Source organism: Drosophila virilis, chromosome 3 (genome assembly GCF_030788295.1).
Source record: "Drosophila virilis strain 15010-1051.87 chromosome 3, Dvir_AGI_RSII-ME, whole genome shotgun sequence".
In the NCBI taxonomy this organism is placed as follows: Eukaryota; Metazoa; Arthropoda; class Insecta; order Diptera; family Drosophilidae; genus Drosophila; species Drosophila virilis.
Window position 1 is genome coordinate 26,462,428 of NC_091545.1, and position 12,343 is coordinate 26,474,770.

A 12,343-nucleotide genomic window follows, 5' to 3' on the forward strand; every position below is an offset into this window, starting at 1 on the left:
CGGGCTGTTAATATGGTAAATAGTTACATTTAAGGCACAATTTAGCACTGGCTTTTCGCTAATATCAATTATTAGGTGAAATTAAATAAATTGTATTCTACATTTAAGTGAATTTACTTGCAAGGCAAGTCTGTTATTAAGTTAGGATGTTCGCTTAGCTCTCTATAATTTATATAAAATATCAATAGATATATGTACTCAACGAGTAGAAGAACATGTGGCTATTTATTTCAATTTTCTCAATTCGCATTTAAGACGAAAACAAAGTCACCAAGTGTACGTGCCCGGCATGTCCAACGACTGGCACTGGTTGGCCGCAAACTTTGCCCAACAACAACAACAACAACAAGAACAGCAAGTATATGGCACAGCTGCTGGGCGAGCGGGCGGACGGTGTGGGTGTTTGGGGGCGGAATGTAAAGCGATTTTGGGTCTGACTCTGTGACCATCATTGCGGTCAACGGGCAGGTTTAAGGTGTAGCGAACGATGTCCGCCTTTTGGCCTCAACGTTGACACGATGACCACGACTGAGGCGCTGGACAAAGCAATCAACCACACATCCACACCAACACACACACACATACACCCACACTAACACACACATACACAATCGCACACTCACACGAAATTACATTTCCGGCTTGGGCAGCATTGCGGAAGCAGCGCGTCGATTTGAACGCTTCAGGGCTAAAATTATGACAGGTGCCTGGGATTGGGTACGGAGAACCGGGCGTCCCCACTAGGAATTGCTGAGCAGCTATAAATACGCGCGGTCGGAAAATGTCAGCGCTTAGTAGCACAGTCCAATAGTGAGTCAAACAAGCAGAGCAGCAAATATGTGGCAAGGATTCGGCATTTACATGGCATTGTTGTTGTGCCTGGCAAGCGCACAAGCGGCTATCATACGGAGCGATCAGCAACAGGAGACAACCAGAATATTGGACGGGCTGGCAGAGGCTGCCAGCACTACGGTGACACCAGAAGAAAGCACCACGCACAAAGCCGCGCTGAACCGCGTTGCACTGAGCCGCGACCAGGATGCCAGCGTGCAAATTGGATTGGCCAGTTTAAATCCTGCGCCGAGCACCATCGAGGGCGACCTGATTGTGGTTGGAGGCAAGCCACCAATGAAGTCGGCTAAGCTGTTGCTGCTGAGCACGCCAGCCAAGCGGCCGGCAGAGGTGGAACAACAGCTTGAGGAGCAGGACGAGAGCGACACAGTCGCCGCCGCGGGCAGCGGTGAGAGCGGGGTCCCAACCACAACGCTAAGCTATATGAACGAGCTGGAGGGTACCACCACTGCCGAGAATAGTGAATCTACAACAACGGCAACCACAATTGAGAGCAGCGACCGCCAGACAACAAAACTCTTTCCCATCAATGCGACAATATCCTCGCAGGACTCGTCTGAGCCCAATGTGGCCATCGCCCTGGCCACGGACAATGCCACAATTGCGATTGCCGAACAGCCGCAGGCAGCTGGTGACAACAATGTGGCCATTCAGCTGGCCCTTGTCGAGCCCGAGGCGGAATACGTGCTGGTCGATGTCAATGCTGGCCTGCAGCTGGCATCCCCAGCATCAACAGCATCAACAGCCACACATGACGAACTGCAGCTGGGCAGCTTCACGCACATCGACAGCGATGCCCACTTGCAGCCTGTGGTCCATTCCGTAGAAATTGTGCCCACCCGTTTCGATGATCCCCTGATTGTTAACTTTGTGCACAATTTGCGCTGATTTTCGCACCAGAAAGCACTTTGGAGCGGTTTCAAGTTAAAGTTTGTTTTTATGCTAAATACGACTATCGAAAATAACAAATTACGATTTAAAGCTTAGACTTAAGACATAAAAGACAGAATAAAATAAAAATATATATGCATATAAAAGCACGGTGAAAGCAACATTTACACAAGGAATACCATTTTTACCAATTTTCAAACGGAATACTGGCTCTTCCTAGAACTAGCAATTCATTAAGATTTTATCATCCGTTTACAGTAGATCAATGAATATTATACAAATTTGTAGTTTCCGTTTAAAGGAACATAAATCAAATCGGTTTAAAATCTATGGAATGCCTCTCTTGTGAATAATTCAACGAGTAAAAATATGGAGGACGAGGAAGAGCCTGGACAGAATTGAAGGTATAAAAGTCAAGTAAAATTAAATGAAATAAAGGATTTTTAGGAAATTTAAGTAAAATGTTTTTCTTTTGGAGATTAAAAACCAAATTCTTGGAGCTTTATTGTAGCAATGTAGCTAATAAGGGTCAGCAGGGCGCAAATTTGAAACGGATTTGATAAAAAATTTGATAAAAAAGGATAAAAAGTAGTCAAGCTGCAATTTCCTCACAAGTACATCGTTAAGCAAGAAGGAATTGCATATTTTCGGCATGCCGAAGATTAAATACAACGTGAACAGGCAACAGGCAAGAGAATACTACCAAGATCGACCACTTCCATATGTTCAGACCTAGCTAATGGAGCTCTATATATGGGGATTAAAAGGGGTGTTAGTTTATTCGGATGTTCCTATATTAACCAAAAGGAAGATAATTTAAGATTATCGATCAAGATATTTAAAAAAATGAGAGAGAAAGAGAGAGAGAGAGAGAGAGAGAGAGAGAGAGAGGAATTACAATTCCCTTTGAATACCCTAGGAAATGCCATAAATATATGAATATAGATTGCAAATGAATACAAATATATTTCAACTTAAATAAGAGTAACATGGATTGATTAATTCTAAGCTGTTAACAATGTAATAGGAGGGACGTGCAGTCAGCCTGAGCCTCACCAACGCTGCTCCACGTGCGTGGTGTAGACAAATCCTCGCCTGGGCGCCGCAATCAGAGGCTGCGAGCGCAGGGGTATGGCAACGGGTATGCCCGGGGAGGTTGGTGCTCTGGCAACCAATACGGCTGGCCCCAGATTGGCGGTAATCAGCACATTTTCCGAGTCGGGCTCATCCTTGGTGCCCGGCTCCGGGGTGGGCTTCAGTGGGTTTGTGCTGACACCGCAAACAGGATGGTTGGCATTACTATCGGGAACTGCTGCCGTCTCGTTTACATTGCTTGGCTCCACCTGTTGCTGCTGCTGCTGCTGCCCCAGCTCCAGATTCAGCTCGGTGGGCAGTCGAAAAGCGCGACTTGGTCGATAGCCTGCAGCTGGATAAGGGGCTTTCGCATTGGCGCGGCCGGAACGAAACTCAAAGGGTGCTGATGTGGTCGTGGCGTCCAGGGAATCCAATGTGGTTGTTGTCATTGTTGTAGTGCTCAAGTCGAGTGACTCTGTTGTGCTCGTTGTTCCCTCATCCAGCGGCAATTCCGTTGTAGTTGTACCCAAGCCCGAGCCCTCAGTGGGCAGAGCCTCCGCATCGGCTTCGCCCGGCAACCAGAAGGCGCGTCCCTGCGGTCTATAGCCAGCTGCCGGATATGGCGTGGGCTTCAGCTCCTTAACCACCGCCTGCTGTACGTCATCCTCCTGCACGCTGACCGCATAACGATTGATACGTATCTGGCGCGTCTCGGCGATTGCGGTTGCCCAGAGGGCCAGAACTAGCGCGAATATCCACTGCATTCTGTATATATCGTAACTGGTCGCGATATATTTCAACTGATTTGCGCTGCGGATGCGTCTGGCGTTTTTATACAACGTTCTCGAACTGCCTAAGGTCTCGGGTGCTCAGTCCGGCTATAGCTAACTGGCAATGAAAGCGAGAGTCGTCTCATTTCGTTCCGTTCCATGTGGAGCCGTAATATCCCAGACATATACATATGCATATACATATGCCTGAAACATCATTAGGCGCACGGTTATCACATTTATTGATTTATTTTTTATATATATACATTTTATATTTTGAATTTGTTTTGTTTCTGGTGTTTGGGCTACTTATCCACGTCCACCACGTCCGAATCGTCGCCATGTTCTATGGAAATAAAATGCGTTTCCTACGTGATCCGCAAGCTTAAGGAGCTTCCAGTCGGCCAAAACCATTGACAAAACGCCCACATCAATTGAAAGCGAAAACTTGTTGCCAATTGCATTATATGTCTGGGTTTGAATGTTAGAATATTTAATAAACACTTATAATCGATATTTATGCGATCAACGACTGCATGAGGTGGCCATCAAGGGCAGCTATGAGTAATTAACTAACTACCACAGCACGTCACGTCTTATGTTGCCGACCATATTATTTGCCATATAGATTCACATGGGTGTCCCAGCCGCAACTTACGATATCTAAATACAACCCTATCACAATACTCTTGTTGACCAAAGATTATATAGATACTAGGCGGGGCTGTAAACCCAACAAGAAAAGCGTCGTGGCATTTCAGGATTTCTATATTATGTTATATTTCTATGTTATATTTCTAATTTATTTAATAAGATATTTATATTTGTAATTTATAGCTGTGCGGTCTCCTGACAATATTTCTAACTAAATATATTTGAATACATTTTTATAAGAATATCATTCCATTATTTCCAAGCAAGATTAGATAAATGTCATGGATATGGATGTGGCTGAATCTTGCATTGGAAGAAAAATAAGGTTCAGCTTGTTTTGTTATTTGAGAAACCATTTTCGTATAAGGTTCGGTTCAGAGTAAGAAACAAATGCAAGTTGGGAGTCTTTGACTATTGCCATATTAACCTTACACGTCGATTTCATCCATGGGAAACCTAAAAATCACATAAGTTCTTCATTGATTATCTATATGTGAGTATCAATTTGATCAATAAAAATGTTCAGATACTCAATCCAATCTCTTCCAATCATATAAAAAATCAGCCCTACTCAAGCAAGGGTAAGTTTTTAAGAAACTAGAGCACATTCTTGAGTGGTGGACAGGTTTGCGCCCTTCCCTGTGTTGTTCCACTGAAAGTATTCGCTCCGGTTTTGGATTGATTGATGGCGGAACTATAAATTCGTATTTCCAACTCTTCTGCTAGTTCTTTCTTGTCACGTCGTTAGCTCATAAAGCCGCCGATCGGCCACTCACAATAGTGCCGCCGACGTCAGAGCATGCGCCAAAAAAGGATGTCCATGCTTAGACTATGCGACGCACACTAAACAGATTCAAGCGCGGTTGGAACAGGTGGCACTTCCACCGCTGCTGCGACAGCTGTCCTAGGTATAAAAGCGCCTCGCTTGGCTGCCAAATGCAGCAGTCGTCGGCTTCAGCTTCCTAGACACACACATTCACCCAATTCACCAAGAACCCTTCAACGATATGGCCAAGTTTCAAGTTCTGATAGTGATGGCCGCCTGCCTTTTGGCCAGCAGCGAGTGCCAGGTGCAGCGTGCGCGCTCCTCGCAGCGTCTGAGCCGTGGACGTTCCCGTTACTTTGCACGCCAGGAGCTGGCGCCAGCGGATGCGGATGCCGCCGTCACACCATATCCTTCAGCCGACGAACTGAAGCCGGAGGTGCCATTCGATGAAGCAGCCGCCCCAGCTGCTGCGGAGCCCACACCGGATGCTGTCTATGGCCCACCCGATGCGGCGCCCGCGCCCAACAATGTGCCCGATGAGGTCTACGGACCGCCCGATGTCACTGGCAACGATTTGCCCGCCGATGCCGCCGCCGATGTGCCCGCCGAGCAGGCGCGTCTAGTGGCTGCCAGACGCGCGGCCAACCTGCGACGTGCACAGCCCTTGGCCTATCGTCGTGTGGCATCCGCAGCGGCACGCCCCGCCAAGTTAAGCGCTGTGCGCCTAGTGAGACGCTCCTAGACGCGGACACACATCTGCTTACGAGCTGCCCGAGCTGGGCAGTCGCATATAGCCAGATGCTGGCTGGTGCATACCCAAAACCCAAAACCCATGACGATTCAACGATACTCCATGATGACGGACTTCACACACACATACACATACAGACACACACACACAACACACTATTCACAATTTGAAATGTAATTTTGATTGTAAGCATTTGCAAATAAAATGTTTGAAAAACATAACAAAAGCTCAGACATTCTGTCTGCCTCATGAATCACAACGGCTTGGAGGGGGCTGCTCCCAACACAAATAAAAGCCGGACGAGACGCGAGGCTGGGCCAACTACAACCGGTTAAGGAACGCACGCGTGCGCGTCATATAACATGAAATTGATGACGAACCTCTGCAGCCAGATTACAGAGGTCTGGGTATCTCCCTAACCGCACGAAAGCAGCCAATTCATTACTGATTCGGTTGGGAGTCGAACCATTTATACCCTAGAAAATTAATTTATTCTTCTGGCTGCTTAACTAATTCGTGATAAAGCGTAGTCCTTTCATACACCATTTTTTAATAAATATTTTTACTGTGAACCGAATCTTTAATCGAATAGTTATCCCAAAAAAACACAGCCGAACCTAAATAAGAAACTTTCGAGGGACGCCAAGCACCAGAGTTGGAAAATACGAATTCTACTTTACTGGAACAATATACTGGAAAGCCACAAACCTGTGCACTACTCAAGAATCTGTTCCTAAAGACATGGAATTGCTTAAGTTGAGATAATTATTATAATAAATACGGTTTGGTTCTAAATAAAAAAAAACGTTTGAGGAATACTCTCATAAATAATCAATTTATTTTCCAAAGCACATTGTGTAGTTGGCACTAGGATAAGATATAAAAAAACAAATAAAATTAGTTATAAAAAAATCATGTGGAAACCCAAGGACATTTTGTATTAACATACTAATAGAACGTCAAAGGCTCTTAGGTATGTTTGTGCACTTCAGATACTATTGCAACTGAAAGATACAAAGAGATACATGAACGCAAGTTTGTTCAACTTATCACGATAATCGCTGTTAATTTGCAGCAGAGGAGTGGCCGGGCAGGCCGTATACGTTAAAATTTTAGCACGCAAATGAATATATGAACAGATATGCAAAATTGGAAATCTTAAAACAAGTTAACAAAGAGAGACAGAGCAAGAGAGGGAGAGAGATATTGCAATGAGATTATACTGGTGGGGGTCAGTATGGGCTTCCATCATATTGATAAGCGGCAAAAGCAGCCTCAACTGGCTTGGGCATCGCCTCTGTCGCTATCTCTGCCTCGGCTTAGTCAGTTTGTCGCTCGTCGCGCAGCATCTGGCTGCTTATTTAAGTAATTGGAAGCGCTTTCAGCTCTCAGTCGCTACGAGCAAGGCAACAGTTGAGCAACGTGACGTGTTTTCTGATCTTCGAGTGAAATTCGCTTTTATTTAAATCGAAAAACCAATCATAAGTAAATAATGTGGAAGAGTATTTCGTACGTTGTCATGTTTTTGGGACTGCTTGAACTGTCGCGGGCACAGCGGCCATCCTTTGCGGGCGCGCGTCCACCTGGCGGACTTAGCCAGAAGGACAAGTATCATGCTGCCCAAAATACGGCCGTGGAGAACATAACTGGCGTGGACATTGCCACACGATTTGGCGAGGATGCCGTCGCCCAGCAATCGCAAACAATCAATTTGGCCTACGGCGCCGCACAGAGGCCGCCAATGGGTGTGCCCCTGGTGCTGCCCATAAGCAGCTATGTGCCCGATGTGGCATCGATAGCCCCAACAGCAACATCAGCAGCCGTTGACTTTGCCAATCGCGTTGGTGGCACAGATGGCGCCGTCAACACGCCCATTGCGGGCATACCGAATGCGCCCAGTGCTCGTCCCATTGCGAGTGTTGGTTCCTTTGCCACTGCTCGTCCCATTGCCAGTGTCGGCGGGATTCGACCCGTACCTAATGCATTGCCCATCGATGCGCATGGCGATCAGGATTATGTGAATCATCTAAGCCAACTGCCTGTGGACAATCAGCCATTCTGGTTCCTCAACTATCAGGCCATTGAGTCATTGAGAAACAGCTCGAGGCCAAATGTTAGTGCACTTGAGAACCGGGGATCTTTCTTTGCTGGCTAAAAAACTGGCTTTCCAGCCGCAAATAAAACAATGTTAATAGTTAATTTATTTAAGCTCGTTTCGTCTGTGCAAAGACAATATAATTATAAAAACGTATAAAGTAAATACAAAATTATTTATATTGTCTTCTGTCTGTGTGGTGTGTACATTATACACTCTTACTCAACAATATTATCTCGAAACAAAAAAAAAAAAACAGAGGAAATACCAAAACGTGAGGCATGATTTGTGTTTTTTTTTTTCCATGCTATAAGATTACGTTTACCCTTTGGTGCTTCATTAATTATAAAATAATATGCAAACGAAATTAAATACATATTTATAAGTGAAATATATTATTATTGTATGTTAATTGTTCTACAAACTAAAACTCAGCATACATATTATTTATTAAAATTAAAAAAAAAATATATATAGAATTAATTGTCGTTAAAATTATTTATTTAGGGCTAGCCAAATTTTTGACCTGGGAAAAGCATTTCATATGTATGATATTTATAAAAATTGCTGTCCATTTGACATGCTAGCGTATTTTTTTGCTGTTACTATCTGCGCGAATCTAAATAATGGAAATCCTATACGAGCATAGAATTATTCTCTCATAATTATTACCAAGCTCAGTTTCCATTTAACTGGCTGGCATAATAATGAAAGCAGCCTGTTAAATACTTCAGAAAGGTAAAAAGAAAACATAAATAAGAAAACCACTCACAAATAGCAATTTATAAGCAGGCAAAGCATGAAAAATGCATTCAAAGAGCCAGAACAAAGGAAAGGCTGAGGAAAAGGAGCTCAGAAATGTGGAAGGAACCATCTAGCGGCAGGAAAAATGCACAACAAAAAAAAAAAAAAAAAAAACAACTTCAATGCAATGTTTGAAAATGGATCCAAACAATGGAAAGTTCTGGCCAAGAGCAGCGACTCGTTGAGCTTCTTGGGCGCTTCTTAATGGCGAATGATTTGCAAAGCAAAACAAAAAGAAAAAGAAACAACCTCGTCGCTGGAGCAAAAGTGTCAACCAGGCACTGAAAAGGGCACTGCAAAAGTAAGGAGTAGAGCAGCTCTGTTGAAAGAAAAATTAAATTTATATGCAGCTAGTTTAACATGGTTTAATAGACGCAACAATAGGTTTATATGCAGTCGATCACAATCAATATAACAATCTAACAATCACAAGACGATTTACCAGGCCAGCTGCTGGCCAGCTGCATTGTAGGCAACCACATAGGGCTGCTGGGCACCCAGATAGAAAAACTGTGGAGCCGGCAAGGCGGCTGCCGGCGCAACAGCTGCTGCTGGCGCTTCTACGGGCAGCTCCTCCAGGCGGGCAATGCGTTGACGTTGACGCAAACGTTTTGGCTGTGCCTTGGCCAGCTGCAGCTTGGCCAATCTCTGGCGGCTGCTGCGCAGGCGAGCGACAGCTGCTGGTGTGGTCTCCTCGAGCGAGTTCTCCTCGGTATCCAGCTCCTCGGCATCGGTTTCGGGCTCAGCATCAGGCTGGAAGCTATTCAGAGCTGGATCCTGCTCGGCGGGCAATTCATCCAGCTCCGTAGACGGAGGTGGGCCGTAGATGAGCGCCGGCTCATCCGGTTTTAGCTCGGCCGCAGAGGGATACGGCGTGGGCTGCACCTCCTGCCTGGCAAACACCTGGCGCTGTCGATTAACACGCAATCGCCGGGGTGCTTCAGCTGAAGTGTTGGCCAGCAAAACAGCCAGGAGCAGCAGCAGCAGGGAGCTAATGGGTTGGTAACGTGCCATGATCGTCTAACTTGTTGTGACGCTTTGTTGCCGTTCCTATATGGAGCTTTTACTTTTATACTCGTAGTTGGCCCCGTGGCCCCGGTTGCGGCGATTCTAGACCAGCCCGCAACGTTTCGCATATAAAGCAGTCAATAATTTGATAGCCCAATCCAAAAACCGAAAAAAAAAAAAAAAAATAACGAACTGCATGACAAGCAGGCGCCGCACAGTGCTTCGGAAGTCAATTGTTATTACGTGTTTGTTTTAATCTTGTTTTATATCCTGGCAATTTACCAAAGAAACCTATTTAATAGTTCCTTGAACAACTAACATATACTTGAGAAACTTAAACAGCGAACTACATTTCATATCTAAATTCGACATGTTGATCGCAATAGGCTTATCTTAGATAAAGAGACCTCGGTGTTTATAGTCCGATCTTAATCAAATGCTCGGGGCCGAGAAACGGCACCTAATTGTGTTTGCATTCCAAAGCACAAGACTCTGCCTCAAAACTGAGTTTTGAACTTCTAACTTCAGAAGCTGAAAGATCTTAAACCTGTTTATACCATTTGTGAACCAACATACCAAGTTGCATGTAACCAGATCTCATAATCTTGGAGATAGACCTAAAAAACCAGGTAGCAAAATTTATAATCATGAATATGATGAAAATGGGAAAAGACATTGAAGATAATGATAGACATGGTGTATATTAAAATAAATATACTTCTAATGTCAACACTCTGGCTTTTATAGATCCTTCGATCAGACAGATGGGCATGGCATCACAGATGCTTTTGCCATCTGCCTGTAACAGACATATGCACATCTCTTTTGAAAAGCTTTGAATGGATTACAGGAAGGAGCCAGACTGGAGTAGATTTTGGCACAGTGTAACATAATAATAAACAACAGTTAACTATTTGTGTATTTTTTTCAACGCATTTTGCACCAGTGTGCGCCCAAAAAGTGTGTGAAGTTCAGAGTTGGGTGACCAAACAACTTAATGGTAAATGGTTAATGGTAAATGGTAAATGGTAAATGGTTATGGGTTAGACATGGGCCCTTGACTAAATATTGTCACGTAGGTGCAGGTAGATACCATCTTAAGGGTGTCCCTCAGAGTGCCATTTATGACTGCCAAAATGTTGTGTATAAAAAGTCAGCGACTGGCATTCGATATCAACATTCTAACAACACCCAGCAATAGCTCAACATGGCTTTTAAGTTTACCAGCTCTGTGCTCATCCTGGCTGCTATTGCAGCTGTGACTGTGGCGGAGCCGGCGCGTCTGCGCAGTCGCTCATCGCGTTTCCAGCTGGCTCGCCAGGAGGCGGCGCCACCAGCACCCGTCGATCCAGCACTGGACCTTGCGCCAACGCCCGCCTCGGCGCCTTATCCAGCAGCTGGTGTTACGCCAGCCATAGCTTTCGACCTGCCCACCGAGACGGAGACCGAGGCACAGCCAGATCTGACTTATGGCCCGCCGGACAACACATACGGCCCACCTGCCGAGCCTGACAACACCTATGGCCCACCCGCCGAGCCGGATAACACCTATGGTCCACCCGCTGATGCTGCAGCAGATCAGGATCTGGCACCAATCGACGCCGATCCAGCCTCTGAGCCCATTCCCGCTAGCCTGATTCTGGCACGCAGCGGCCGCCTGCGCAGCCGCCGTCCGGTGCCAGAGAAACTGCGCGCCGCTCAGATCATACGCTCCAAGCCAATCCTAGTCTATACCATCTAAGAAGAATATTGTTGAGAATGTTTTTGCGAATTATCGAGTCAAATATTTGTTATTGATTTAAATATATAAAGAATTTGTTGTTGAAAATGAAAAAAAAAAAACATTGTTATTTACATGTCCCATTCCTGAGCTCCAAAATGGTTTATGAACCTTATATCATTATTTGAAACCAGAAAACTTGATAAGCCCAAGAATACTTATGCTTGAAAGTCTGGAGGATACCCTTTACCTATTTAATTTATTCATTCAATCTCAATACATTTAATGGGGCACTTTACTTATTAATTATATTATAATAAATATCGCTGCTCGATGAATTTTTACGAAAGTCACCTTACATTACATAAGTGCACGCTAAGACCGGAGGCAAGAGAAATTCCATCAAAACATTTTTGTCTACCATCCAAAAGCGCGTAATGCAAAGAAGATATCTCTGACCCCGTAAAAAATATATATATATCGTAGATCAGTATCGATCGCTGAGTTGATATAGCCATGTCTATCTGTCCCTCTGTCGTCTTTCATGCGAATTACTGTCTAAGTTTTAAAGCTATCATCATGAAACTTTACGTTAGTCCATCTTACCGGATCAGACTAATAAAAAAGTAGTTTTAAGTAGGTATATCTTGGCCAAACTCGGTATATATTAGTTCCACTATGATCCATATATATATATATATATATATATATATATATATATATCAAGTATTGTCAACATCGAACCATCATATCACAAAGCTTCCATAGGAAAGACCAGTCGAAAAGTAGGTTGTTATATATCTAAAAATCTGGTTTTCATGATATTTTTTTGTCAACCTCAGCATTTACGATTCGCACTATTTGCAAATATTTTATATTAAAGCTTCGGCGTCTTTAAGGTTTTATGTAGAGTTCTTCTGCAATTGCAAATGCCCGTTCAATTTATTGAGTTAAACTT

The 12,343-nt window shown here is 44.3% G+C and overlaps 6 protein-coding genes across 6 annotated transcripts; 4 read left to right on the forward strand and 2 right to left on the reverse strand.

Annotated features, from left to right (window-relative positions):
• The first annotated feature begins 782 nt into the window (after window positions 1-782).
• Window positions 783-1,910, forward strand: LOC6623528 (uncharacterized). The gene has a single exon (XM_002048608.4). The coding sequence runs from the start codon at window positions 838-840 to the stop codon at window positions 1,738-1,740; it is 903 nt and encodes a 300-aa protein (XP_002048644.1). The 5' UTR covers window positions 783-837; the 3' UTR covers window positions 1,741-1,910.
• A 776-nt stretch (window positions 1,911-2,686) lies between these two features.
• Window positions 2,687-3,629, reverse strand: LOC6623827 (uncharacterized). Its single transcript, XM_002048609.4, has one exon. It carries the CDS (start codon window positions 3,579-3,581, stop codon window positions 2,796-2,798), a length of 786 nt encoding a protein of 261 aa, XP_002048645.1. The 5' UTR covers window positions 3,582-3,629; the 3' UTR covers window positions 2,687-2,795.
• A 1,545-nt stretch (window positions 3,630-5,174) lies between these two features.
• LOC6623509 (translation initiation factor IF-2) lies at window positions 5,175-5,984 on the forward strand. The gene has a single exon (XM_002048610.4). It carries the CDS (start codon window positions 5,249-5,251, stop codon window positions 5,747-5,749), a length of 501 nt encoding a protein of 166 aa, XP_002048646.1. The 5' UTR covers window positions 5,175-5,248; the 3' UTR covers window positions 5,750-5,984.
• Window positions 5,985-7,138: 1,154 nt separating this feature from the next.
• LOC6623876 (uncharacterized) lies at window positions 7,139-8,248 on the forward strand. The gene has a single exon (XM_002048611.4). It carries the CDS (start codon window positions 7,251-7,253, stop codon window positions 7,911-7,913), a length of 663 nt encoding a protein of 220 aa, XP_002048647.2. The 5' UTR covers window positions 7,139-7,250; the 3' UTR covers window positions 7,914-8,248.
• A 731-nt stretch (window positions 8,249-8,979) lies between these two features.
• LOC6623957 (uncharacterized) lies at window positions 8,980-9,707 on the reverse strand. The gene has a single exon (XM_002048612.3). It carries the CDS (start codon window positions 9,669-9,671, stop codon window positions 9,096-9,098), a length of 576 nt encoding a protein of 191 aa, XP_002048648.1. The 5' UTR covers window positions 9,672-9,707; the 3' UTR covers window positions 8,980-9,095.
• A 1,126-nt stretch (window positions 9,708-10,833) lies between these two features.
• On the forward strand, window positions 10,834-11,484 carry LOC6624001 (uncharacterized). Its single transcript, XM_002048613.4, has one exon. The coding sequence runs from the start codon at window positions 10,873-10,875 to the stop codon at window positions 11,404-11,406; it is 534 nt and encodes a 177-aa protein (XP_002048649.1). The 5' UTR covers window positions 10,834-10,872; the 3' UTR covers window positions 11,407-11,484.
• Window positions 11,485-12,343: the final 859 nt, after the last annotated feature.

Coding starts and splice junctions, on each gene's coding strand:
- LOC6623827 (XM_002048609.4), bottom strand. CDS start 3,581: ATGCAGTGGATATTCGCGCTAGTTCTGGCCCTCTGGGCAACCGCAATC.
- LOC6623509 (XM_002048610.4), top strand. CDS start 5,249: ATGGCCAAGTTTCAAGTTCTGATAGTGATGGCCGCCTGCCTTTTGGCC.
- LOC6624001 (XM_002048613.4), top strand. CDS start 10,873: ATGGCTTTTAAGTTTACCAGCTCTGTGCTCATCCTGGCTGCTATTGCA.
- LOC6623957 (XM_002048612.3), bottom strand. CDS start 9,671: ATGGCACGTTACCAACCCATTAGCTCCCTGCTGCTGCTGCTCCTGGCT.
- LOC6623876 (XM_002048611.4), top strand. CDS start 7,251: ATGTGGAAGAGTATTTCGTACGTTGTCATGTTTTTGGGACTGCTTGAA.
- LOC6623528 (XM_002048608.4), top strand. CDS start 838: ATGTGGCAAGGATTCGGCATTTACATGGCATTGTTGTTGTGCCTGGCA.